The 27,671-nt window shown below is 43.8% G+C and overlaps 1 protein-coding gene across 1 annotated transcript in view; it reads right to left on the bottom strand.

Annotated features, from left to right (window-relative positions):
• LOC115332484 (venom metalloproteinase antarease-like TtrivMP_A) overlaps positions 1-27,671 on the bottom strand; it is a 41,782-nt gene that overhangs the window by 9,865 nt on the left and 4,246 nt on the right. The window contains exons 2-11 of the mRNA XM_040211638.1: positions 22,373-22,530; positions 21,328-21,420; positions 20,657-20,774; positions 13,978-14,019; positions 13,299-13,423; positions 13,076-13,147; positions 12,620-12,753; positions 10,730-10,785; positions 6,918-7,029; positions 854-1,015 (exon numbers count right to left, since the gene is read on the bottom strand). Coding sequence (XP_040067572.1) covers positions 854-1,015; positions 6,918-7,029; positions 10,730-10,785; positions 12,620-12,753; positions 13,076-13,147; positions 13,299-13,423; positions 13,978-14,019; positions 20,657-20,774; positions 21,328-21,420; positions 22,373-22,530 — 1,072 coding nt within the window. The remainder of the gene's footprint in view (positions 1-853; positions 1,016-6,917; positions 7,030-10,729; positions 10,786-12,619; positions 12,754-13,075; positions 13,148-13,298; positions 13,424-13,977; positions 14,020-20,656; positions 20,775-21,327; positions 21,421-22,372; positions 22,531-27,671) is intronic.

Below are 27,671 nucleotides of genomic sequence, written 5' to 3'. Positions count from 1 at the left end.
GTCAGAGACCGCTTAACAGAAATGTGACAAACGCGGAAGGCAAATTTTGATAAGAGCTCACGAACACTACCATATATTGAAACGGGCACAGCGATCAACGTCGGCAGCACCTTGCGGCATACATGGTCAACTGCTATGGTTGTGAACAATTGTGCACCAAGGCCCTAAAACATTCTGAAACTAGAGGGAGAACTTTTCTGAAGGACACGTGAACACCTGAAACCGGTGACTTACTTTCGAGAAGATGAAACCTCTACTCGTCAGAGAAGCAAAGCACTGACAAAAACAATTTTCAGCTTCTTCAACGAGATAAAAGGAAAGAATGCCTCCACAAAGTATTCAGACGTCCGGTACTAAAGGCTAATTTTGTTTTATCGAGGGAAACAATGTAGTCAGCGGCACCACTGAAAGATCACGATAAGCAGGGAGGCACGCGGTGGACAGAATCATTCATTTGAATCATGACGCTGGTTGATGCATTCCCGTCTTACAGAGAGATGGGTAAAATTGAAGATAATTAGAAAAAAAAAAAAAAACTAAAACCACGGAAGTTTTAGTTTTTTTTTATTAAACTATATGTGATTTCTCAAAAATTAACTATAGCAAAATTAAAAAAAAAAACAGCTAGATATTATTATGAAAAAAAAAAGAGATTAGGGAGCATTCATATAATGCTCTTAGATTAGCTAGCTCAAAAGATCGACGAAATTTCCGTTTACGAAATAACAACCGTCATCCAGCTAATCTACTTCAGAAGGGAAGTAATGTCACGACCCCAGCTCACTTAGGTAGTTTTGGCGTGTCTAGTCCTATATGCTTTCACTCTCCCTGGAATGTCTCGACACATACCCACCTCAATATGAATGTCATTTCCTCTTCGCTGCAATTGGAAAACTCGTAAGGCGGTCCCTTCGCCCTTCCCATCATATATGTCTGCGTTTTCTTACAGGTTTCAGCGCCTGGATGACCCTCTATACCTTGAACCGGACCATTGCCATCATCCGTGCTTCCAAGCCTGCATAAACAATTGTGCATAAAAACAAAATTACCAGGTTTTTAGCGATCTGATTTGCTATTTAGACTGCAGAACTAGGTCGATAAAACGGTGTTTAAAGTTATTTAGAAATAATTCGCTTTACACTACACATAAAGGAATCATTCAAGAAAGCCTACTAAGTTAGTAGCTGCCAAAAGTGAGTATAATCACTAATGGCTTAAACAACGTGCGCGTGGCGCGTGCCCTGAGCATCTGGTTATTAACCAAAAGGCAACGGTATTGCGTCATTTTCTAATAAAAACGACGAAGTACTAGTCAGCAAGCGAGAAGCTTGAGCGTAGTAGGCCACGCCCCGCGTTTCTGAATCTCTAAGTTACCGTAACTATTTTGACAAATACGGAGCCCTAATGTTGCACACAATCTTACATTTTTAATCACACTTGGTCTTACTGTTTGCTGCGAATGAGTAAAAAAAGAAGGTAGTAATAAATTGGTTGCGGAAACCAGTATAGCTGATTGCCTAGTAATTGCGATAGGATTCGTCATGAAACTCGTCACACAGACAACTGTGAATGTAACAGCGCAAAGATTGAGTAAACACCATATTTTATTAGTGGTTCATTACGCAATCACTGACGTGAGTGAGACTGCGGAGCGCCCCTTCAATATTGAATGATTGCTTTGTCTCTGAGTAATCGTTTAATCTTCTGTATCTATGTAATCGTTTAATTTTCAAGCCGTTTTCCCACCATAATTACAGCTTCATGTGTCTGTCTTATCCTGTTTTTCTTATCGTTTCATGCTCAAGTTGTTTTACCGCCATCATTTGCCATGTATAAATTAGCCCAACTCAAGCCCATAACTGCCTCGTAGCTTGGGCGCAAATGTGAATGTGTGGGTACTGCCGCCCCATGTATGCGTTGTGCGGGTTCATCTACTTGCGCCACAGTCATGAGTAAATGCTTCATAGCTTGCGGGCAAATGTGAATGTGTGCGTACTGCCGCTCGGTGTGTGCGCGGCGAGGGCTTATGTCACACAAAAATGGTCTATGGCCGTCTATGAAAACTTGTATGGCAAGCTATCGCCCCCTATGGCCTTTTATGATTGGCCATAGAAATCCATGAATACAGCTACAGCCAACTATACAAAACTCTATGGCCCAGTGTCTAAAGACTGGGAACCAATATCTTGTTTTTACTCGCCTATAGAAAATTCTATGGACCTAAGACTAAAGACAGAGAAGCAATAAATTTTATGTTTCCGCCTATAGAGAATTTTGTCGCCCCGAGTCTAAAGACTGGGAATTAATAAATATTCTTCACCCCCCCCCCCCCCTATAGAAAATTCTATGGCCCGAGCCTAAAGACTGGGGACCAATAAATTGTCTTTACGCGTCTATAGAAAAATGTATGGCCCCGAGTCTAAAGATTTTTCCTCCATGCTCGCGGCGCGAAGATGTTCCGCCGCGAACATGTTCGGTGGCGGTGAAGGCAACTTGAGGGCTTGGTTTCCGTCACCTAGAGTGATCCTACTACTACGGTATATGTATAGCGGAGGCTATGACGAATTGGGTATGGAGTTGCGGGAGTGACTGCCCATCTACTAAAACTCTCAACACGGGCTTTTTAACTTTCTGACTTGGGCGCAACTTGATGTTTTCAAGCGATTGCATGATATCACCGAAGACAGTCTCACTTTAGTCGTCTGCTGCGATACCAAAGTCACAGTTCGTGGGTCCTTATCACTCCCGGCACTTACTTTTTATAGCAAAAACGCTCCAGGTTAGAAAATTTAAACAATACTAAGTTTCTATAATACCAGTGACAAAACATGACCCAATATATGTTCTCTGCTGTTGCAACGTGTCTTAACAACCAGTAATATTGTTTGTTTGAAAATCCATTGAAACGCTTTTGTAACAATTAAAATTATTACCCCACCAAAACTGAAAATAGATCACACAGTACTGAACACTGCAATCAAGCAATAGCTTGATTACAATGTTTAGCACCAGTGTACTGCATCTTAACACTGCATTGTCAACATGATTCATAAAACTTAATAAAAAATAAATTAATATATTTGAGTTAATTAGCATAATGACCGCATTTTCTTTGCTCAGGGTTTTGAATTAAGAGATAGGGCTATTCCAGAAGACAATTCAAATAATGTTTAACTACGAGTACTATTTGCTTCGCCTCTCCGTGTTTATGCGATAAATCATGGCAGTCACCAGAAAAAGTCGGATTCAAAAATAACACTGCCATATACAGATCTAGTCCGAAGTTAGCGTACGTAGAGAGTAGGGTGGGGATTCGATGTCGCTGCGTTGTTGCAATTGGTGGGTGTGCTCTGATTGTGTTCTGTGTATTTTGTGTGTTCAGTGATGTATGTGTATCTACCTTGTAGCTTTCAAAAGTCGGATGAACTTTAAAAAAAAAAAAATTAGAGTGCGCTGGCTAAAGAGAGCCATAGAAAAACCCATACAGCTTTCTTTAACTGACCATATAAATGGCTAAATACACCAAAGGAAAAGCCGCAGGCAGCTAGAGCGTGCTGGCTATAGACAGCACGCTCTAGCTGCAGGACACTACCAGGACACGTAAGAAGCTATAAATGGCTAAAGAAACCAAAGGAAAAGCTATAGACAGCTATAGCATGTAGGCCTAAAAGAGCCGTAGGGTAAATTATATAGAAGACTTTAGTCAGCCACTAGAAAAGCTGTAGAGCGCTATGGCTGGACAGTGATAGGGACATAGACAAAGCTAAATAGGCCCATAAAGGCGACCATAAAAATGAGAAAGAGCCATAAAAATGCTTTAGCTAATTGGGCCAAATAGCTGAAGCCGGCCGAACAAAGAATTTTTTATAGCCGACCATAGAACATGTTTGTATGGGATCTGCTTGCTAAGACGACGTCCTAGAGGCCGACGTCAAAAGACAACGACTAGGACCACTTCTAGGACGCCCTCTGGGGTGATCTCAAGGGTGACCCCTAGGACGACCTCTAGGATGACCTGAAGGACGCCGTTAGGACAACGTTGAGGACGACGCCCGGGTACGCTCGGCGCCTGCGTATGCGGACGTGCATATGCTTACGTCCTCCATATGCGGGGCACAGCCGCGCGGCGCCTCAGCATACCGGCGGCGCAAACGCGCTCTGCGCATACGCACGGCGAGGCCAGAGAGCGCGCGTATTGCAAAATCCGGTTGAAGGAAGTAAAAAATACTATGGCATTAAAAATTGCAAATGACTACACAAAGTGTGTCGCGATAGGCAGCGTCAGATGTTGCGTTGTTGAAAGATGTGCTTTATGAGGCTTGTTCTTGGTCTATGTGGCTTTAGGATAGTTCCTTTAGCAGCTTCGCTTCTGGCAAAATAGTTGTAGGCGATGTACTTGAATGACTCGGGTAAGGGTGCTTATGCGCTGCCTCCTGTACGTGGTAGCCGGGGTCCTGCGCCAATGACAGTTCTAATGCCACTGTGCTTATGCACTGCTTCCGTCTACTCTGATCACCCCGCCGCGCTGATCAGAGTAGACAAGAGCTTGCTTGTCCCACTCCTAAGACAGAGCGCGAGTCTTGCGTGTTCTGGCCTTATCTGGGGCTGGGGCGAGAGAGCAAGAGATTGATAGCGCGTCTTACCGAAGATGACGCGGTTGTGTGAGGCCCAACAGCAATTGGGAGAGAGCGACAGCGCGGCTTGCGGTGATTGGGCGGCTCGCGTCCCTCGATCAGGCGTTTTTGCGCTCCCCGGAAAGGGACCTTAAAAGCAGCCGCTGTAAAACACCAGAATGAAGGTAGGGCTCTTCGAAGTCATATAAATACAATTTACCATATCGATGGTTAGGTGAGTTAGTTTTAGGGCAGTTTTCTTTCTTTTTTTTTTCTGAATGCGCTTTCAGTGGCAGCTTAGGAAGCGAAGGTCGTTCCTTACGATGTCCACGCTTCTTGCTACTGATTCCTTCTTCGGCCTTCTTATCAGCTAATGCTTCGTTGTCATTGGCTGTAGGACAATAATGGCATGGTCGGAACTCGCCAGGCTTTGCGTTTCTTAAGCTGTCAGTTAAATTGCTACATTGCTCGGGATAAGTGAAGTATGTTAAACAATAAGCAGGGCAACAAAAAAGTGAGGAAGCGCTTGCCTCAACATAAACAGTGAAAGACCATAACAGAGTATAATGAACAAAGTTAATGTATCTAAACTCACAAAATATCGTCTATCACTAACACAAATGAACCCTTCATTTGCTCGTCATATCTCTTTATTTACTTCTTGCAATTGTGCATTAAATTAGGTAGGCTAAATGCCACAATCCTGGAAGATATTTAAAAAAAAAAGAACAGGCGAGCACGTAGCTTATTTTCAACAGCATACTCTGAAAATATGCTGTTAAAAATACATAAAAAAATGTTTAAAAGTATAAACTTGTTTGGATTATTGTTACACAACCTGGGACCACAAAAATGTGCCATGTGTGCGTAACGCGTGCGATATGATATGTTATATGCTCGGCTACAGTGAGCCCTTCTCTGGTTTCTGGATTCGCTGCACAGACGGCACACTTATGTGCTCAGTGAGTTTATCAGTATGACCGTCATATTGTTTACAATAATTCAGGAGGGAAGCGTACAAGCTATATGCATTAAGAAGATTTCATTGGTTTTAATTCTTCCAAGTGTGCGCGTAGATCTCTCAGTTTTTTTTTGTGCTCATAGATTAAGAGGAGACTCTTGTGGTACCTAAAGTAATTGCGAGGGGAGGATGCCTATCTCGTCTGTTGCACTATCTATAGGATGTTGTTCGAAGTCGGCACATTACACGCCCACTGCTCTATCCGCTTGGTCGTTATGGTTCACCCAATGACATCATGAGATCTCGTGGAAAGCTACGCTTCATTCTTCTCGAGTCAGCTGCACATGGCAACTGTCGTCTGCTTTCGCAGGCTCCCGGCCGTCAGTTCCACTGAGTCCAGCTGCTTGCGCTCTATTTCGCCTTCTCCTTGAGATGCCGAGCAGAAGCATCGAGCAGCGGTTCACACGGTTCGGTGCTCGATTCTCGTATAGCCGCTTGGTATATCTCGCTCGTTAAATTAATTACGCCTGATTATGATAACATATGAATTTTTAAGACTGAGTATGCCTTGAATTTGGATGCTTTTACATTGCCAGCTATAGTCTAAGTATTATTTACGTTACCTTAGCCTTCGTGTGTTACACGTTTTCGTCACACTGGAGCGCATTTCTTTTGTCATAAAATCGAGCCCATAAACTCATTCTGGGTTAAGATACAAAGCATTTGCTCAGAATTGTCTGGGTCACCAAAAGAGAAGAAGCGCGGTTTCTGCACTTTCTATTCCTCGTTTTGTGCGCTATTTTCTCACCACTTGTTCCTGCTCTTCCCTTCTTGCTTTATCCGCTCCTCTCCGCTCTGCGGCTTTTCTCACACAACCTGCTTTTGCTCCTCCCGTTCCTGCGTGCTGGTTCGTAGCTTAATCAGCAGCTTAGTCACCGGTTGCTGTTTTAGCGGTCGCGGACTGACCGACCTACACATTTCGTTCTTACGTGGCTACTGAGGTTGGTTCGTTCTATAAAGTAACTGCCTTTATAAGTGTTTAAAACATCTACCCTACTGCTATATGGTTGAACTGATTACTACGACTGAGTATGCACGCTTTCTTATGCAGATATTTAAATAAAGTTCAGGGCAACTTTGTAATTTTCTCCAAATAATTGAAACAAAAACGCAAACGGAATAAATTCCCCGTCCAGGTTTTCAACTTTAAAGGTCAATTAAAAACAAAGACGAAACACAAGAATCATATTTAACTGTGACATTTTGGTAAATGGCACAAAGAGCTACATTTGAAGTCGCACTGTAAACACATTCTAGAAAAAACAAAGCGATATGCTACTTGCACATGTCCAATTTCGTGGGCGATTGTTTCGAATGAAGCGTAAAGAAGAGGAATTTGCACAGCCATTCCCACATTTAGGCCTTCACAGCAGATCCTTCCGGAATAGGCGCAACCTGGAAGTAGAAACAGTCTTTTATCTTCATTTTTTTATATTTTAATATATCTGCTAAGGGGTATTTCGTGTTTCAGAAAAAAGCTGGCAGGGGAAGAACACTAAATATTCCAAGTCAAGAGGACAAACCATCCTGTTTAATTGGATGAACTATCGGGATCAGTATGAGCCTGAATAGCCCGCCACGAAGTTTGTTCCTGTCGAACCCTATAACAAACTTCAAACAGGAATAGATGTTTTCACTTTTTAAAAATTGTCCTCTTTGAATAAAGCATTTCTATAGTCTACTGCAAGTAATAAATAAACAAAACAAAACATAAATTGCCGAACTTCGTTGGCGAACTTGGAAAGTACTCAAGAAAATGTGGTATCCAGGCCAGTTTCCGAAGACGCGCTGTTTTAGGCTAGGACGGAAGGCAATGGGTGGAGTGACTTGCACGCAACGCTTCACAAGTAACACGCTACTTGTGCTTGCTTACATATTTTAAAAAAAGTGTTATGTTTCATCAAAGAAACGAGTAACGCTTGTTTTTTTAAAGACATAAGCAATATGGGCAATGACTTCAGAAAATCTCGTGCTGGGTTTCTATAGCCTAAGATGAAAAATTGTAGAAAACTTGGTGTGGTCAGACTTATTGCAGGAAATCTCTAACCCAGCTCCCTGGTCGATAATTTCCCATGGCAAAAAAAAAGAAGAAGCGTGGTTCGATCCGTCAAATTTTTATTCTACCTTGTGATTTCTTTTTAGCTTTCTTACATGTCTCTATTGGCAAAGTGTGCTAAGCGGGCTGTACTTTTTAACGTTAGGATTATTACCTTCTTCTAAACAAGGTCCTTTCGAATTTCACCTTACCTACTGCCTGTAGATAAGGTAGTTTATTGTTACACGCCGGTAGGCCTCAGCCCAAAGAGGTCGAATGAACCGAGACACAATTAGACGTTTTGAAAGTGTTTCTTAATTCATGCTTACACGTCCTCGCGTAGCCTCTATTATCTAATAAAGTTTGTGACAATTTTCACTAACGCCCATTCCGTCGACCTGTGCACCCCTCAAAAAAATTTAAAGCTTGCGAAGTTTGGGTACAACGTAATCTCAGCTAGAAAAACAATTTCCAAGAAGGAACTAGAAGTGCAGGCGAGATTGTGAGTCTTGAAAATGGCAAGATACTCTAAAACTAGGATCGAAAAAAGAAAACGGCAAAAAAGACAAAGGACAAAGATAATATCTATGATGTTTCTCTCATTTTAATGGATATGATTTTTTAATGTTCTCCTTTTTAAGCTATTTTGAATTTAAAAAGAAAGCTTGAACTGACAAGTGATGCGTAGTCTGGACACGAAAAGACATAAGAAAGGGCAAGCGCGGTGCAAAGTAATCGCGCTATTGGCTGGCTGGCAGGCGCACACTCCCCTTATCGCCGTGATAGATGAAATGAAAAAAAAAAAAGAGTTAAAGGTGTCTTCCAACTTAAAGTTATCTCAAGGTCAAGGAATGCGCTGTTTTGACATCTGTGACTGTGATTCGGGCAAAATGTTTAAACCTAACTTTCTAGAATTATTTTATTTTTCATAATAGTGCCTTTTAATGCAATATTGCCCTTCCCGTGCATAAAAATATCAAGATAAAATGTCTAGGAATAAAGTAAGTTTGTTTGCAGCAATGAAAAATATCATTATAAATGTTTCCAATATTCTCTTTACGTGATTCTTTCAACCAAAATATCAATTGATTTCGAATACAGTGTCTCCGTGAATACGTTTTCAAAAACGAGAAAGCGTTAACGACTCATTCTTTATGTATTCAAGGACTCTCATCTAAACAGCTAAGATGGTGTAAAGTGCTCAGTTGGGATACCAATGTAATTGGTAAATTGTGATGCCCGCCAGTACTCTTTGGAAGCAAAACGCAAAATAGTGCCAAAACCATGTTCACGCTGACTGTGTCGCGGAGTGTATGCTTAGTTACTTTTAGGCGGGTACCGTGTAGTGGTATTTAAGTACTACTTTATTCTAACTGACATTTTTTGCTACGTTCCTGTCTCTGGGATCTGCGACAAATCAAGACAAAAAAAAAGAAAAAAAAAGCTTTAAGACATCGTATAGGCGTGGAAAAAAGAAACATGTTTTGTGTTACAGCGACGTTTATCCTGAAGCAGCCAATAGCCGTTGAGACTTTCTGTTTCAGAAGATCCAAGTGAAAATCGAAACCTTTCGCACGATACACTTCCGGCAATACATTTAGCTTTAAATGCCATATAACGAACCAGGAAGCAAAATGCGTGGATATATAGGACAAGTGGGCGCGTTTCTTAAGGTGTCTATTCACGATCTATAGGGGGCGTGCTATTGCCTATCAAAATGGCAGTCATCTCGATGGTCGTCGTAGAACCGCAAGACAAGACAGGGTCTGCGACAGTAAGTAATTCTAGTTTTGTAACCTCCGAGCGCTATAAGGGTCTTACTTGGTACTTCCATGCCAGAAAGGTGTGAGCGAGCATCTTCATTCTGAAGCTTATCATCAAGCAGCCAGGGAGAGCAAATCTTACACAGCGGTACCACCATCGCTCAAAGTTACGAATGCGGTGCGCAAGTTCGTCTGCTCCTAGCGCAATGTGTAGTTGCGTTTACCCCACAAACGCTCTCACGTCCTTTTCTCACCCCATCCCCCATCCCTGCCCTCAATCAACGATGATGCCCCCTTGGCTCCCTCGTCATTGCGAGTTCCCTGCACCATCGTCATGGTGTCCTTTATCGTGCTCCTCTTTGCATTCCGATGCGCCAAAGACGCATTTGGAACACTTTCTCGCCGTATAGTCACTGATATTCTAAGAAACACCAGGCGTTCCGAGTGCCCACAATATTATTATTTATTTGTGGCTATTCAGATGCGGCGTCGGTCAATAGGAACACCGAAGACCAGTACACGCCAGCAAAGATCTTCATTATCATAGTCAGTGCCTTGTGTTTCTTAATGGGTAACTGCAAAGAAGAAAAGTGTTTTTTTTTTAAACGACCTAATTGAGACAAGCATGTCACAAAACAAATCTTCCGCGAAAAAAAACAATTTTTTTAGCAATATTTACGCCACAGGACGTAATTTAGTCGGAGTCACAACCTCTCCCCATTTAAAGCTCCCGTTTTTTTCGACGCGCGCGGAGTGGCTGGAATTCGTCACTCCGTGACGTATAGCAGCCAACACGTGACGTAGCATAACAACTTTGTGGCGCGCGATTTAAAGCGGACAAAATAGCTGCAAACTAAAATCAGTCCCGCGCAAAAAATATTGCTGTAAAAAACTTTGTTTTTGTTTGAAAAATTGTTTTGTGACATGCTTGTTCATATTAGGCTGTTTAAAAATAAACTGTTTTTTCTTTGCAGTATCCTTTAAGCTCTTAATGGCTATAAATGATATAAACGATGATATAAACGATGACCTTGCACTTTTTAAACGAGTGTCTGAACTATAATATTCATTTTTATATTTTTTTATTAAATTCACCAACGAAGTTTACCAAACACGTGAAGTTTTGTTTTTCTAAGCTAAAATAAAGCTATTTGGTTGTTTTATTTTCAATTTAAATTAATTAAAGATGAGGGTAAAATATCCAGCTGTGTCATTGACGCCGTTTTCTAGAATAACTAAGGTGTTCAAGATTTGTTTGAACATGTTACCTGTCAAGCTGAATACTAATTTGTCTTACCAAGAATATTTGCAGATATTTTCTTAGTAGTCTTGTTCCGTTTCCCTAGGCGACGCCTGAAATGAAAGCACACGAACACTTGGTGTCAAATAAATGTGTTGACGGTTGTATTCTATGTCCCAGTCTATTTGATATCATACCACGAGCACATCCAGGTACGTACACGGAAAAATGTGAAAAGTTGGCGACGCATAAAAGCCTCGTGTCGGCTTGATACCGCAATTACGACGGTCTTGACCATCTCGCGCAGTACCCTAACTTCCTCCTTCCTGAAACCCGCTTCGCTAACACTTCTTTACAATCCGGGAGCTGGGTGAATCGTGCCTTATTAATTTGATGAAGATGTGTTCCAATCATCAACAACTAGCCTTACAACCACTATAGAAACTTCGCATAACCCTTGCATTCAATTTGCCATTCTCATCATTCCTTCCTTAGAGCGGTTACCAATTTATTGTGTCATCTGAGAAGTTAAGGGGCGAAAAGTCCATCGGTTAAGATTTAACAGATTAACATCTTGCGCATGAAAGTATTCCCATCACATAAACTGTTCTCTTACAGAAGTCAAATCACTAACCGAACACTATATGTCCTGTTTTTACCAAAAATGAAGAGGAGGCAAAAGTACCCCATTAATGGTAAGGTACTTCTACTAGTATTAGACCTTGCACTCAACATTGCTAAAACACTTAAAAATGTTATCTTCATTTACATAAATAAAATCAAGTAAATACCGATATTAACAATACCGTTATTGCTATTGGACTATGCGGTATGAAACTGCTAGCGGGTAAGTTTTAAACGCTTCAAAATCTAGTCTAGGTTCCACGGTGAAAATGCCCTCCTCTGTAAGAAAGACAAAGCTAATTACTCTTTAGCCGCACAACGCCCTCCCCCCCCTCTCCCCTAAAAAGGCTTTTAGAGCGCAGTTCTTAGGCGCCCGTTTCCGGCCTCAGCGGCATCCCCGTCAGAGTCGCCGTCGGTGTCGGCGTCGGCGTAACCTCGCGTTGGATAATGGGGCGTTTCCCATAATGACGTCACAAGGGTCATTCGTGACGTCACCGCGCGTTGCATTATGGGTAAATTACCCCGATAAATTTAGCGGAAAACTTTAACCGCTAAATTTAGCGGGAAATATTTTCCGCTAAACTTATGGAAAAAAACTTCCTCTTTAAACTTTGCAGAAAAAAATTCCCCGCTAAATTTAGCGGAAAAAATTCCGCGCTAAATTTAGAGAAAAAATTTCCCCGCTAAATTTTGCGAAAATTTTTAGCGCTTAATTTTGCTGAAAAATTTCTACCGCTAAATTTAGCAGAAATATTCCCGCTAAATTTAGCGGAAAATATTCGCCGCTAAATTTAGCGAAAACATTTCCCCACTAAATTGAGCGAGGAATTTTCCCCGCTAAATTTTGCGCGGAAAATTCCCCACTAAATGTAGCAGAAACGATTCCCTGCTAAATTTAGTAGAAAAAGTTTCCTGCTAAATTTAGCGGAAATATTTCCCCACTGAACTCAGCGGGAAAATTTCCCCGCTAAATTTAGCTGTGAATTTATCGAAAATTTCCCGCTAAATGGGAGACGACCAGGAGAGGAGGGGGGCAGACCCTTCTCTCCGTACCTTCCCCTCCTCCTCCTCAAGAGCTGCGCTCTAATTCGGCGTTACAGGGGATTGTAAACGTTTTTCATTTTTTATACTAAAATTCGATGGGCCCCATAACACATTTTGATTCGTCTCCAAAGACCAATCATTCAAACTAGCCACTTTACCCAGTAGTTTGGTTTCGCACACCTTGTTGTGAGGATTGCACCACCATGAACGATGAATGTATCCCAATTCTGCCTCAGTGTTGAGATCTTCAAGAGGCAAAATGCATGTTTGCGTGCTTACCCAACCAGAAGGAAGTAGAAATCAGCACGTCTTGCAAAGGAAGCATTTTTCGTGAATTCACCGAAGGCCTTCAAGGATTCATGTCCCTCGACCAATCCGTCTTCCTCCACAATAAAAGGCTCATCTTGTCTTGTCTGTTGAAATTTGGAGTTAAAAAATAATAGTGTCGTGGTATAATGTTTGGCAACCGGGAAAGAAAGGCCTCTGAATGTATCCGTGTCTGCTAATCTTCGAAGCCTTGCGCCTTCTCGATGCGAATATGCCACAACCGTAACTTGCTCATTCGAGTAGTCACACCAGGCAACGTTCTTCATTTCCAGAAACTATCAACATGTAAAGGCACACCCTGATTGTGATTATGCTAATATGTTATTGGAGACTTGAATAAAAAAAGACTAATGCATTCAGTGTAAAAGTTAAATATCAAATTGCCACGTTTGAACGCTAGATACCTACTTGGAACCGGTAAATTCCTACAAGCTGGAGATCTATACGGGGTGTCTTGTTCTTTTTGAATATTGCATTGACCTGCAGGCACACAAGAAATCACTGAAAGACAGCCTTGGTAAAAGCGTTGACTCCAAAGATAAACTTTTAGCTATGTTCAATCTGTGGAATACAGCTTTATCCACAAACAAAAATATCCCAATTTTGAATTGAATAAATAAGGTCTACGCACAATGTTCATTAGCCTTATTATGTAGAGTACTTGCAGTCTTTTTATGCCCCTCAGGTATTCATTTATTGAGCTGTCAAACATGATGTACATTTCAGGTCGCCACACGTCAGGAAGCTTTGCATCATCTAGAAAGTTGCAGACAAAAGGAGGCTCTCAGTAATCAGCTATTTTCACAGAATCGGGTGTCCGCGAGTGAATTAGCACGAAGAAGCGATCACGTGGCTTTCCAGTTTTATTTATTTTTTTGTTAGGAAATAATGGAGCTTATTCAAGCTACTTGTGTGTTGGAAAATAAAAATTGTGTGCACCAACGTAGGCGGCTAAAATTTATACTCAGCAATACGGTCTAAAAAAAAATGGGACTACATGCCTATGTCGGGTTTATGTTAAAACTATCGTGCAGTGCTCATAAAAGTTTTAGTATTTTCTTGGAAACTACGCAGGCTCTTGTTTTGATCATTGAGGCCCATTCACACACATGCGATTGACAATGACGGAGTGACACAAGAATCTTTTTTAAACCTCTTCTGACGGCTTTCGACCGGCTGCGCAGCAATTCAGCCGGTCGTAAGCCATCACACGATGCTTAAGATCGTGTATTGTCTCACTCAGCCGTAGTGAAGCACAGGTCTGTGAACGGGCCTTTACTTGCTTTGTGTGACAAAAATAGCGTACTTACCACGTGGCTGTGGGCTTTCATCCAAAGGTTCTTCTATTGGAACTAGAAAAATAGCGCAACTATGTTTAAAATTATTGAAACGGCTAGTAATAATACACCGCAGGCATGCTGGTTTAGCAACAACCTAAAATGTGCCTACTGTTTGACTTTAAATCGTTTTCTTGCTTGTAAATTTTATCGTTTTCTCTGTTTCATTTTATTTAGGTGCTTGAAAAACTTAGAGGATACGCCATTCGTGGTTTCTATTTTGTAGGATATGGAATGTGTATGGTGACTGAAAAAAAAACGTTTAAAAAATACGAGCACATTTGAACTATTTTTTTTTTCCGAACGCGTAATCTACACTGTCATCAAGTCCCGTGTATTCGGTGAATATTCAGGGTTGAATTACGCGTTATTTACACATTGTGGAATAGACAATCTATATAAAAGCTTTCAGCCTTTCCACTCTCCTAAAGAAGGAAAACCATCGAAGCTAAACTATGGTGAAAATTAAGTGTTTATAAATGTAAGGATGAAGGTGTGATTAGATAATTGGTTATGTGAGAACCGTACTGGTCCCCGGTTGTCTTTGTTATACCACGTCAACCGCCAAAAGCTCATAAACGGGAGTCGAGGCGCCACTAGTCGTTCCTCCACCACGTTCAACCTCTGTAGGTGCTCCGGTATGGGTGGGTACTTGTAGCCGTTCACGGTCGCGAGCCGGGGCACCGCGCCCGGCGTGCCGAACGCGCCTCGGCGTGTTCTGCACGCCGGTTCTCAGTATACGTCCGCCGACTCGATAGACTGCCGCAACGCGCACGCGCCCGCTTCCCGCTTCTTCCCGCCCGACACACCGCCGATCGTGGATAAGTCTACGGCGAATCAGAGTCGGTCGCACACGGCGCACTTGACGCCAAACGTGTAATCCACGAACTCCATCCGGAACCTCGCCGTCGCACCCGGGAACTGTTCAGCCGGCGCGGAGTGCTGTCGTCGCCGGGCCTCGCGCTTGCGCTTGGTTTCTGTAGCTCGCCGGCGCCGTTTACATCGCTGGTTCTGTTCTCGGCGGCGGCTTTCCTGGCGAGTGATGTGCTCTTCTTTCTCAAGGGTGTCTGAAGCGTTGGACGCAGTAGACGTCGAGGCGACAGCGGCTTCACGTCGGTTGCGGACCCATTCGCGCCGCTGCGTACGTCGCCGCTCTTACCGCACCCAGTCTTCTTTCCCCGAAAGGGCACGCGCACGGCCCATCCTGAGTCTAAGCCGAAGCTGATAAGAGCGTAGGAAACAGCGCGCAAAACAGACGAGGACGAAGAAACACACGCGACGAGCGCTGCGCTCGTCACGTGTGTTTCTTCTTCGTCCTCGTCTGTTTTTCGCACTGTTTCCTATGATGAATTCCCACCAACGCGCCCAGCTATCCATTCTTCTATGATAACTGGAAAGGTTGCCGCCATCTACGAGCGACGGAGCGACGGCGGCCATCAGACTGGTTGTGTGCTTGCCACCGTCGCTTATAGATGGCGGTAGCTGTCCACAGGTTTGTGGAGGTTTCTGTCGACAAGGACGTTTGGTACCGGACACGATCCCGGGGAACCTAGCCCTTAACAGCTCCACTCTAAAAATTATGCGAGGTTCTAGGAAATGTGTTTTGGTTTCGCTTTACACGCCCCACCGTGTGGCCGACTCCGGAAACACCCATCGTCACCCACGCGGCGACCGCCATGTTGATTTTAATTTGGTCCATGAGGGCGACAAGACACTATGAAACCGGAAGTCTTAGATGAGACGAGAGCACGGCTTAACACTCTTCAGGTGAGGACACTGCCCGAGTCGGAGAGAACCAAATAAATAAATAATAAATAAATCATGAATAAAATAATAAATAAATGCTTATTTCTCCATCATATCCATGATGGAAGGAGACCGAGGAAAAAAGCTGCATAAATGCAGCTTGACGAGTCTTCGGCCCCCTCCCTACAATCGGCAGTGTGAGCAGCAGTGCACTCTTAGAAAAAAGGGTATGGATAGTCCTCCCTTAGGGGAGGAACGGTCTTGTAACCTATGTTCCTTTAGAAAGGGAGAAACGTTCGTCCCTGAAGCAGGGGAGCAAAGTTCCTCCGTCGCTTGCATCTCAATATGGCGGCCCCGAATCGAGCAAATCGAGCCCAATAAGGCTTGACGAGGACGCTACGTCTCTTGTACGGGACGAGAGGAGCAGCAAATAAAGGCATAACACGAGCTTTCCGCGAACTGTGTTTATTTCCGAAGCCAGATTCCCGCCACAGGCGTTTCGAAAGCAGTTACTCAGTCTTCTCGTCGACAGCACTGCGATGTTAAACGGAGACAACCGATACCCAGTTACTTCGCGCACTTTGCGTCTTACCTTAGGTGTTCCTCGAGTCATAATTCCTTCGTCAATAGCACATCACGGAGAAGGGCAAACTCAATCCGCGAACCAAAAGCTGCTCTCGAAAGAACAAACTCGAAGCCGCTGTTTATCGCGTAGCGTGAAAGGTTGAATCGCTAGCCACCAGATGGCGGGGTTAAGCAGAGTAATTGCAAGTAGCTAGGCTAGGTGGCGCTAGGTACCGCCCTATTCATGTTCTACAAAAAATAATTTGCTCTTCCACTACTGCGCTTCAGAGCCGCTCTCCGGCGCTTGGGGATCCTTTACTATACACACATTACGCTTATTACAAGCATCAGGTGAACATACATTGAGCACATACACGGCACACACAAATATCAATACAACGGAGCACCACACTAACCCGAACACTACACCCGTGCTCTGCGTTTCCGTCTTTTATACTGGTCGTTTTGAACGTTCAGAACTTTTCGGTGACTCCCTAAGCAATAAAATATATTCCCAGCATGTTGATTTTTTTCCAGCAATGCCATACCCCTGAGAGTACTTTAAATGGCTCAGGGGATGAATCTCATATTAAAAAGTAAACGCTCGATCATGCCGTCATTATTTCAAAGCCAATAAATCAAGCCGCTCCAATGCGGTTCGAAGCCATGAGTTTGTTTCCCCACACGGCACGTCGTAGCCTGTATTTCTATTGGTTTTTCTATTTGTGCTGTTCACGCAAAGCCGCATTTTCCGTCTTAAATTAATTTCTGTAGAGCGGATATTCACTCAGTGATGCTTCACGGGCTGAGAAATCGCTTTTCGATCAATTTGAATGCAGTCAAAGCTGCGACTAGCGGCAGGTACGGAGCTACGCCGTGGCGAGCTTGAAAACTTCTAGCGCTCATCCCAGCGCGCCACTTGGAGGGCAGTTTCTCCAGGAACCGTAGTATATTTAAACAGCAAAATAAAGGGTAGCTTCTTTTTCCGATTTTACCTACTATTGTTTTTTAATGCTAAAATTAAACACAGTAAATATACGTACTTTCCGTCACGATATCGTACTGTTGTCCTTTTCCCAGAGCGCAATCGCTGTCGGGGACGAGACAACCGACAGTCACATTGGCCACTGCACGATAGGAGCTTACCGTTCACACCAGCGTTCCAACATGACTATCCGCACGTTGATCGATTGCACGTAATTCCTCAAGTGGTATTAAACTTTTTAATGTAAAGCGGAATGTCAACCTGCGACGCCCCGCCCCCTTCGATCACGGCCCGACCAGCGGCATCAATGCCCGACAGTTTACGATCTCATCTTCTTGTTACACCACTGATACGCGAACACACGGTCACATCGGCGATAATTCCAGTTCTTTGTTCACAACCCTCAACACTGCCATCACGATGTTGTAGCTATGTTGTTGACACGCACAAATACAGAACCACGTTGAATGCCGTTTGCACTCGGCATCGGAAAACAGAACCGAACTCAGCACGGAAGGCACCCAGGCAGCCGGCAGCAAAACCTGCCTGTCTTGGACGCAGTTCCTGCGGTTTCCGTAACGTCGAAAACGTCGACACTGTTCCGCGTGGTTTCGCTACCGTAGTTACGTGCCGCGCGAGTCCCGCAATCCGGAGACAGCCATCCCCCAGTGTACGTGGCGCTGCTGGCACTGCTCCGGAACTTCGCTGTTTCTAGCGGCTTCGTTTGCTCGTTTGATAAAATTAGTGATAAAAACGTCAATGCAACCGAAATGTTCTGCACGTTTAGACTAGAAGAGGGAATTACAGGCGGCCTTCGCTGCCGCTGAAGCTCAGTCAGCTCAACAGCTATTTATTAAACAACGTGCGCGGCCTGCTCGAAAAACGAAACCGAAAGAAGACGAGTCGGGAGGGCAGAGCTTTCTCCCGTCTGCCTGGAGAAGGAGAAAAGCGTTTCGTTCCTCCCCTTTTCTCGTGTCCGCTTGGGGGCGCGTCAGTAGAAGGGAGGAAGACGCGCCGTTGCTACTTTTTTTCTCCATTTTTTTTTTAGTGTGTGGCAGCTCACAAAAAACACAAAGTAAAAAAAAAAAAAAATACAAGCTCAGTTCCAAAAATAGCGAAATGTATCAATGGCATGCGGAATATAGCAGGTTCAACTCTAACAATTCCCCTGAACCACGCAGACGCGCACAGGCCTCAGCTGCCAGCGTCGCCGCCGGTCCCTTCATCTTTATGACTGCGACAAAATTACAGTCAGCAGGCCGGGCGGGCCGAGACGAATCCATGGAAGTGGCTGGGACTATCGAAAGTGCTCGTTATTAACTTATTTTAAGATATCCACCCGCTTTAAAACGAGCTTTTAATTCTTAGCCAACGATACATGTGTGGCAAGTGTGGCATGGGATTCGTTGCTTAAATTAGGGCAGCATCTGCACGGGACTAGATCTGGCGGTTTGCAGCCGCTATTCGGCCGAACAGAGCGGCACCGGGACTCTTTTTCTGCCAAGAAAGCTGACAGAGTGCCCGCCCTTCAAGCTGCAAAGCATCGAAGCTTGGAGCGAGGAGGCATCGGGCCACTTCCAACAACAATGATTTACACACCCTTTCTTTCTTCCCACCTCCCTGTGTGTGTGGGGGGGGAGGGGAGGGGGGGGGGGTTCAGGGAAGAGGGAGGGGCGTATTTGCCTGTGAGTGTGTTTTGTGCGAGAATCTTTTAGAGCGCAGCACTTAGGCGCCCGTTTCCGGGTTGAGTGGCGTCCTCGGCGTCGGCGTAACCGCGCGTTGCGTTATGGGACGTTTCCCATAATGACGACAAAAGGGTTACCCTCCTGGGGGTTATGAAGGTTACCCTCACGAGGGTCACGGGGGTTACCCTCACGATGTTTAGGGGATTACCTCATGAGGGTCATGAGGGTTACCCTCACAACTGTCACAAGGTAATGTCACGACGTTACAATCGTGATGTCACACGTGACGTCACGTCTGGCGCCAATATAGAAATACGTGTCACGTGACGTGACACGCATTTAACATTGCCAATATTCCCGCTAAGTTTAGCGGGGAAATTTTTCCACTTAATTTGGCCGAAAAATATTTACGCTAAATTTACCCTCGCCACGTCATATGTGAGGACACGTGTGACGTTGCACGCGACGTCACGTATGACGTCACAAGGGTCAATTTTTTTCTCTAAATTTAGCGGAAACATTTCCCCGCTAAAGTTAGCAAGAAAGGAAGAAGGGCACACCCTCCCCTCCGTACCTTCCTTCCCTGCTCCTTCGACGTTACAAAAATTTGTAAACATTTGTCATTTCTTTTTTGTTTTGTTTTTAGTAGTGCGGTACCAGTACCGCAGCCTCAGGTATGGGCGAATGACCTCGCTGTTGTTCCGCCGCCCTGCTGGGTTGAATAACGATTATTGTTAATAATACTATTATTATCATTAGAGCCTCACTTATGCGCGTTATTTTAGGTTTGACAGCTTCAATGTTCCCTCAAACGATGCCTTAAAAAAGTAATCTCGTATGAAATCAGTAAACAATTTTGCAGCAAATGTGTCGCGGTTGCAGTAAATGTGACTGACATGTCCGGCTACATTGTGTGTCCTCACGCGAGCGTCCCGTGCATGAACATTGCCTCCCGCGGAGGCATCGCGCTCGGGCGGCGGGGTTGTAGGGGGACGGGGATGTTACTCCTGGCGTATCCTCTCCCACCGCATTGTGGTTTAGTCTGCGGAATTTGGTACAACGTCGCTCGGGCGGCTGACGGGGGATTAACGAACCTGCAGCGTTTGCCTGAATGGTCTTATTCAGGCAAAGCTTATTCAGGCCATTCATACAGCCGTGGCTACGGCGGTGTCACCTTGCGTTTATCGCCAACCTGACGAGCGAGCTAACTGAGCCCTCCCTGCAAATGGACGGCGAACGCCATGTGACTGCGACTGGGTTGTAAGGCGATAGGCTGCCCTCCAAAGAGAAAGGAGACGGGGGCCTTTAAAAAGCCCGCGACATGGCGGGACGGGGGTTTTGGACCGATTGGGATTCGATGTGAAAGATGGCAGTAAAGATGCTAGTTCCCGTGTTTTGTACATAAACATTGTACTTAGCTGTTCAACTGTAAATAAACAGTTCTTACTGGATTCGACCGAACCTCCACTGCCGCCGACACACCTTAACGATCGTCGTCTGCTGATCATTTCTATCCCAACATCAAGCGAGTAACCAACGAACCTTTAGTGTCACCTGTTATTTACAATGAATATTTTGGGACGATTCTATTTCTACGAGATAGCGCGTCATGCACGGACCATTACGGTTTCTGTCAGAGCTGTCTAAAGTAATTTTTGAGAAACACACTTACGATCAAAGTTAATCGTTTCCTCAAGCTTGGGAAGGGGAAATATGTTGTGGGGAATTCTTCCGGATCTGTCATTTATTGGCAAGGGCTTAATTCCGTGCGTAAAATTAAGGTAACCTTCCTGTAAAAAATAAAGAAATAGTCATTTAAAGTATCGCCCGCTATATGCAGCGTTCGGTTCAGACAGGTATTAGTTTTCAGTTTTACAGCTATTAACAGTTTAGAATTGTTTATCGGAAGGAGTACCCTAATTAATGTTATCTTAGTGAAGTAATCTGCGTAATTGGTGATTAATGTTTTTCCAAATAAAGTAATTTGTTATTTTCGTTTGTATTTTGTTTTTGTTTTCGTAATTTGTTTGTAATTTGTTATTTTCGTTTGTTATTTGTTTTTGTTATTTTTTTATTTACATTAGTGAATGAATGTTGGTATTTTGTAGTTAGCAAGGTAATTTACAGAACAGAAATCTGTGCAGTACAATTTATGATCAGCGGATACTAACATTATTTTTTTAGAGGCGTGAAATTTTATCATTAAGGGACAGAAGAAATCAGGCGATGATATTGGGCTAATGTTTAGCTTTCAAAAATAGCCTTAACTCTTTATATGAAGTTTGCTGAACTTGTGGCTTTGTCTTAATTGTTTTTAGGAAGACATAAAATCATAATTCATACCATTTCAATTCCCGTGGGTGTTTTAGTAACTGTTAAAGAAGCGGCGTGTTCCGAATTTTCATAAACGATATTACGTAGGTATGTGGTATCCATCTAAAGAAACAACATACTGTTAGCAAAAAAAATTAATTGAACTGGGCTGTGATGGAAAAAAGACTTTAAAAAAATGTCTACAGAATGCATATTTTTTAGCCCCTCCCATTATTTCTACCCACATCTTTAATAACAAATTTATTAGTAACAATAATATGATGTTATGAATCACTTAAACGGTGTGCTGAGTTTTATATTACAGTATTTTTTAAACCTAAAATTTTAGAATTTCTTACTTTGTTGCTGTAATTGTTTTCTACATTTAATGTTTTGCAATCTTATGCGGCATAACGATTATGCACCTTTGCAAATTAAACAAGGGAACAGATAGTAAGGCTATGTCTTTGACTAGTTCATTTACTAACGTGGTTTGAAGTAAATTCAACCATATTACTTCTGACATTTAATCTGATACGTCGGTGCGTTTGGCGTGTGCTGATTTTTTGCATAATGCAATTGAAACTTTTTAATGCGCACTTAACTGTAACGTTTCCATGAATAGCTGTAGGGTCTACAAACTGATTCCAAACTCCAACTGAGTAGCATTTAAAAGGGAAAAAACCTCGAACCAAACGTCACAATGAGTCGCAATGTATGTTCTAAAGAATAAAAGCGTTCTCTTAAAAAACAAAATGCAAATAAAAATGTTATAAATATTTCCAAAATCTTTAAAAAACAGTTGTTAGGCACATCATATACAAGACATCATTTATATTATACTTGGCAGGAACCAAAATGTACTAAGAGTTTGAGCAAAATAATGGTGACTCAGTCTGAAGAGGGCATCTAGAATTGTTTTCTAAACATGGTTCCAGTGAGGTTCCCGTTGCTTCAATTATAATAAAATTATAGACGGGAACATTTTTTTTCTCGGCTGAATTTCCATCTTTATGTCGCGTCTTTTAGACACTCTAAAATCAAACTAGCCTTTAAATGGCGAGAAATGTCTTACCAACTCGTGTGTCACTTCCCCATTCAAAGTGTCAGTGAAAAACAAAGTATCTCCCAAGATGCTGGATTCCTTTAAGTTTAGGGTGAAATCTTCCGTCACTCGAACGGCGCCTGGGGAACTGTCGCTTCTGCTTTCGATAAGAACTGGGTAGACAATATCTGAAACAACTTATTTCGTGTTAACAGGCTGCTGCCAATAGTTGTACCTGAGACAAGCAGTTGGGTCTCCGTTCTCCAAGATAAGATAACCGAGTCGGTCCATTCTGCACTAAGACACACTATTCTGCGCGGCACCTACAGAAAACAAAAAAACTTACGTCGGAATATCGCAGAAAAACTGCAGAAGTCAGCAATATTTTATTTACACCGTAAGATAAAATTTGGATGGAGGTAGACTTGTTCTAGCCTCCGCCCATAACGATAGGCGCTTAGCTAGATAAGCAACCGTTAATCAACTCACATCGGTTGGAGAGATGATTGCATGACGTGTAAAATGTTTGTTCTGACATTGGTGCTTCGTGCCGTAATAGTGTTTTTATCTACAATAATTTTATGTTTTAGAGCAAATAATATGGATAGACTATTACTGTTGCAAAAACAAACAAAAAAAGATCCCAAGATTGTTTTTTCCGCTTTGGTTTGAAACGAAAACAAACATGACTGACGGCATTTGCGGCGTGCTCAAAGAGCGTAGCTCGTTTAACTCATCTACTTTTATGAGCGCAAGTCGTTCAGCGTTCACTAAGGTGCTTAGAGGAATATATACTTAACCGACCTAGTTTGCAGCAAACAACTTCGCAAGCGTGTGCCTTCGGAAGAGCTCAGCGAGTGTTTATTTTCGTAACGGGACTGGTCTATGCCAGGCGTCGCTCCTGGATTATCTTGCTTGGTATGGCTTGATTTCTTTGTGTGCGCGCGTTCATCCTGAATAGAGATGGTTACCGTAAAAACGGCTCCACGGCTCTGTGAATTGCGGAATCGCGCGTTCGGCTTGCCCATGTATGTTCCTGTCATTTCGCTTTGAAAAGCAAGTACCTCTCAAGTTTTGCAGCGCACCTGACCTTCCAAAGCAAATATTTTGAGGTAGGGTATGAATTGTGCGTCATGACGCTCACCCACCTTGCTAACAGACGCTATGAGAAATATAAATAGCAGAAAACCTAAAAGGAGCTTTCGGTCGCTTTTTACCTAGAATTGACAGACGTTGACGGAGGATTGCATTGGAACGTGGGTCGTGCATGACGCAACAATAGATATTCGTGTCTTGCGAGCGTGGCGGACGGTTTTAGACGGGATTGAAACAGCAGAAGGACGCAGGCGATGGCGGACGCCGAAGCGCCGCTTTCGTGGCCGCGTCTTATGGACGTTGCAGACGACGATAAACGACGGTGTTGACTGGTGCAATAACAGACGACGCTGGAGGCTGCTCCACGTCTGCTCGCACGACTAGCAAGCGGTGACATACGCCAGACTATGCGCACCGGACGTCGCAACAAGGAGACAGTAGGCTTGCGAGCGTGTTTGGCCGAGCAGTCAAGCCAATCTAGTAATAATGGGGGGGAGGGGGGGGCACTGATCTTTGTAGTAATAGAAACAAAAACGTTCAAACTGGAGACCGATCAGAAGCCACTGGTCCCTATTCTCATGAAAAAAAAGCCTTGACGACATGGCCCTCAGACTTCAAAGACTCAAGATGAGGACGATGAGGTATCATTACGACGTAATGCTGCAAAAAAAAAAAAAAACAAAATCTGCTAGCCTTTGACACACTTTTCAGGGCACCACTACAGCCAACAGGGGACTCTGACTTTAAAAAAAATACGAGGAAGCTTTTGTTTGTTCTGTGAGGATAGTTAACCCAGTCAAGCAACATTGCCTGCAATGGCTAAAAAGATCCAGAAATCAGACCCAGTCTGTTTTAAGCTCCGAAAGCTAGGCACAAAGGATTGGCAGCTCAAGCGAGACGTGCCTGAAGATATTAAACCTTTCTTCGAGCATCTTCACAGCTAACTTTAGATAACGACTTGCTCCTTTTTGCAGCCCGTGTTATCGTCCGAGCTCGTGTAGAAAGGAAACGCTAAATCTCCTACATGAAGGCTATTTCGGCATCACAAAGACACAACCAAAAGCAAAAGACTGTGTTTGGAGGCGGACAATAGGGGCAGATGTGACAGCCAAATTCAAGCAATACCACCAATGTATCGAGACCAACTGCAACCGCAAAATGTCACTTCAAAGCACGAGTTTCTTGATAGGCCATGGAAGCGCGTTGCAATTGACACCTTCTACTTCAACAGCCAATGGTGGTTGATTGTGACAGACTATTTCTCTATTTCTCGAGATGCCTGAAGTGGCGCGCATTGAGAAACTGACGTCGTCTACGGTCGTCAACCACTGCAAGTCAATCTTCGCACGCCACAGCATTCCAAAGTTGCGGTATCAAATAATGAACCATAGTTCTCATCGTTTGACTTCTCCATATTATCTAGAGAAGTGGTTCTCAATCATTGATGTTTCGCGGACCTCTTGTGGATCGGCGGGTATCATGGAGGACCCTGTTTGTGGTGAGGGGAAGGGAAAGGTTTAAGTAATTATGATAATTAGTTTATAAACGAATAAATCTATTGGCTAGTGTGAAGTAGACTTCTCTGATTGACATACACACAAGAAAATTCACCCGAAAATTGGAACGCTTCATGTTAATATTTGAAAATGCAACTTTAATTGCAGGGCTTGACTGAGGAGCCAGCTGCTTCGCGCACCCCAAAGGCTCCACGGACCTCCATTTGAGAACCACTGGTCTAGAGAATACGACTTCAGGCACACGACCTAAAGCCCACAGTATCCTCAAAGTAATAGATTTGGGTATGTGTCGTGAAAGTTATCAAGACGTCGATGAAGACTCACAGAATACCTGTACTTGACCCCTCTCCCGTACAAATCAAATACTTTGAAAAACGGATACAGCCCCGCTGAACTGTTCATGGGTCGGAATTTACAAAGCAAACTTCCTACTGTTCCAAAAGTAAACATTTCGGCGGAACTCCGCCTGGTTAGGTAAGTATTAAGACAGGGTCTTATTTTTTATTTTTATTTTTACGGAGGTAGGTGGGGGGGGGGGGGGGGGGGGGGAGGGGGGACACCGTGTACCCGAACGTTTTCCGGCCATCGATGAATTTGCCAAATCTGCTGCTTCGTCGGCCACCATGAGGAAAGGACTGGAACACGGGAAGAAGCTTGTCTCACTTTAGGGTCGGCCCAACACCCCTCAAACTTTGAACAAGGGTTTCGTCAAAAACCTCTCTTCGAAAGTGCTCTCTCCAACCGAGACACTAGTTTTGGCGAAACGAAAAAAACGAAATGTACCACTATTTTATCCTCCTCTTGCACTGATAGCAGTTTCCGTTGAGGAAGGTTTACACGAACTAGACCCTTGCATCCTCGAAGAAGCTCGCTTGAAAGCCATTGGCGTACTTTCAAAGGTAAACCAAATGAGGCATTTCAAATATAGCACAGCAGAAAGGTCCGCCCTCAAGAAGCTAAAAGAAGACAACATCACTGTAATTCGTCTTGTTGACAAAGAGAATGTCACAGTGGTGTTGATCCGCACGGACTGTGAGAAGATGGTGCACGAACTTCTGAACACTACAGCGTACACGATGCTACCGAAAGACCCAACATCAAAAATTCAAGGAATCGTAAACAAATCACTTTACGCTGCCTTCAATAGATATCCGGAGTCTGCGGCTATGTACCTGAACTTTATCTTCCGAAACGGCTCGATACCCGCGTTCGATGGCCTACCGAAAACACACAAATCTGGAATTCCACTCCGTCCAATAGTCCACTTACGACGGCACCATAACGAGCGCTGTCAAATTATCTCCATCGTCTGTTTCTTCCACTCATAAGGAAGACCAACATACATGTCGAGAACACAGCCCACTTTATCGAACTCGCTTCGGACCTGAAATTGAACGACGACGAGTGCCTCGTTTGTTTTGATGTGGTATCTCTCTTCACGAGTAGTCTCATTCGACTTGCAGTGTCTGTTATCAGAACGTCACTCACGTCAGACACGACTCTACCTGAAAGAACCCACCTCTCGGTGAATGAGATATGCCGCCTGCTAGAGCTATGCCTGACGAATGCCTACTTTTCTTTCGCTGGTCGCTTCTACAAGCAAAGTAGTGGCACAGCCATGGGTGCCGCAGTGTCCGTCATGGTAACCAACCTCACAATGGAAGACATCGATCGAGCAAAAAGCCCTAAGAACGTTTTCTCCCATACCTACTCTGTTTCTACGTTATGTGGAGGATTGCTTCTGTGTTGCCTAGATCAGTGAAGTCGATCGCCTTCACAAACACCTCAATTCCATCCATCCAGACATTTAATTCTCGGTCGAACGTAAGTCTAACGGTTGTCCCACATTTCTGGATGTGTCCGTAGAATGAACTGGGAACCATTTAACCTTCCAAGTATACAGGAAACCAACGCACACCAACCGCTGCCCACACTTCTCGTCAGACCACTCCACAACTCACAAATCCTCTGTGGTGTCGGCGCTCTTTCGAAGAGCCCTCACGGTCTGCTCAACAAAGGAGACACTAAAGATGGAAGTCGATCTTATGAAACGAAACCTTCGAAAAAACAACTACCCCACAAGATTCGTCAACAAGATACATAAGAAACTTCGTCACCCTTCTACATCCAAAAACAAAAACACCTCCAGCCGCAAGCGCGTCCCGTACCTCCATGGCACGAGCGAAGTCCTAACCCGCGTTCTGAGACCGTACAGCATAGCAGTTACACATTAACCCGTCTCAACTTTAGGCCATCTTCTTCCTCTTCCGAAAGATCGTCCCCCAATAGAAAAAGCTCAAGGCCTGATTTACCGAATTCCTTGTGCTGAATGCGACGCCTCTTATGAGGGGGAAACAAAGAACTTTCCCGAACGTCTGCGCAGACATGAGTATGGCTTAAAGAAGAAAGACATCCAAGGCAACGCGCTGGCGGAACATGCTCAGAAGACCGGCCACGTCATCGGCTTTGACAGCAGTTCCATTCTCGATAGAGAAATAAATTGGAGAAAGCGTATCTTATTAGAATCTTGGCACAAAGAAAGTACTAACCATCAATCTGAACCGATCCACCGGAACGCTGCCAAGCAGCTGTATCTACGGGCTACGATGCACCACACACAAAAACAGAAGAAGAAAACAATGCTAAGAGAGAGAAGAAAACAACGACAGATTGCTACCTTTGGGCCCACATACAGTCACCCGTGAACAAGGAGCCGA

The sequence above is a fragment of the Ixodes scapularis genome, unplaced genomic scaffold (genome assembly GCF_016920785.2).
Source record: "Ixodes scapularis isolate PalLabHiFi unplaced genomic scaffold, ASM1692078v2 PGA_scaffold3__209_contigs__length_174095766, whole genome shotgun sequence".
In the NCBI taxonomy this organism is placed as follows: domain Eukaryota; kingdom Metazoa; phylum Arthropoda; class Arachnida; order Ixodida; family Ixodidae; genus Ixodes; species Ixodes scapularis.
The sequence above is the reverse complement of the archived record's forward strand: the minus strand, read 5'-3'. Positions and strand labels throughout refer to the sequence as shown.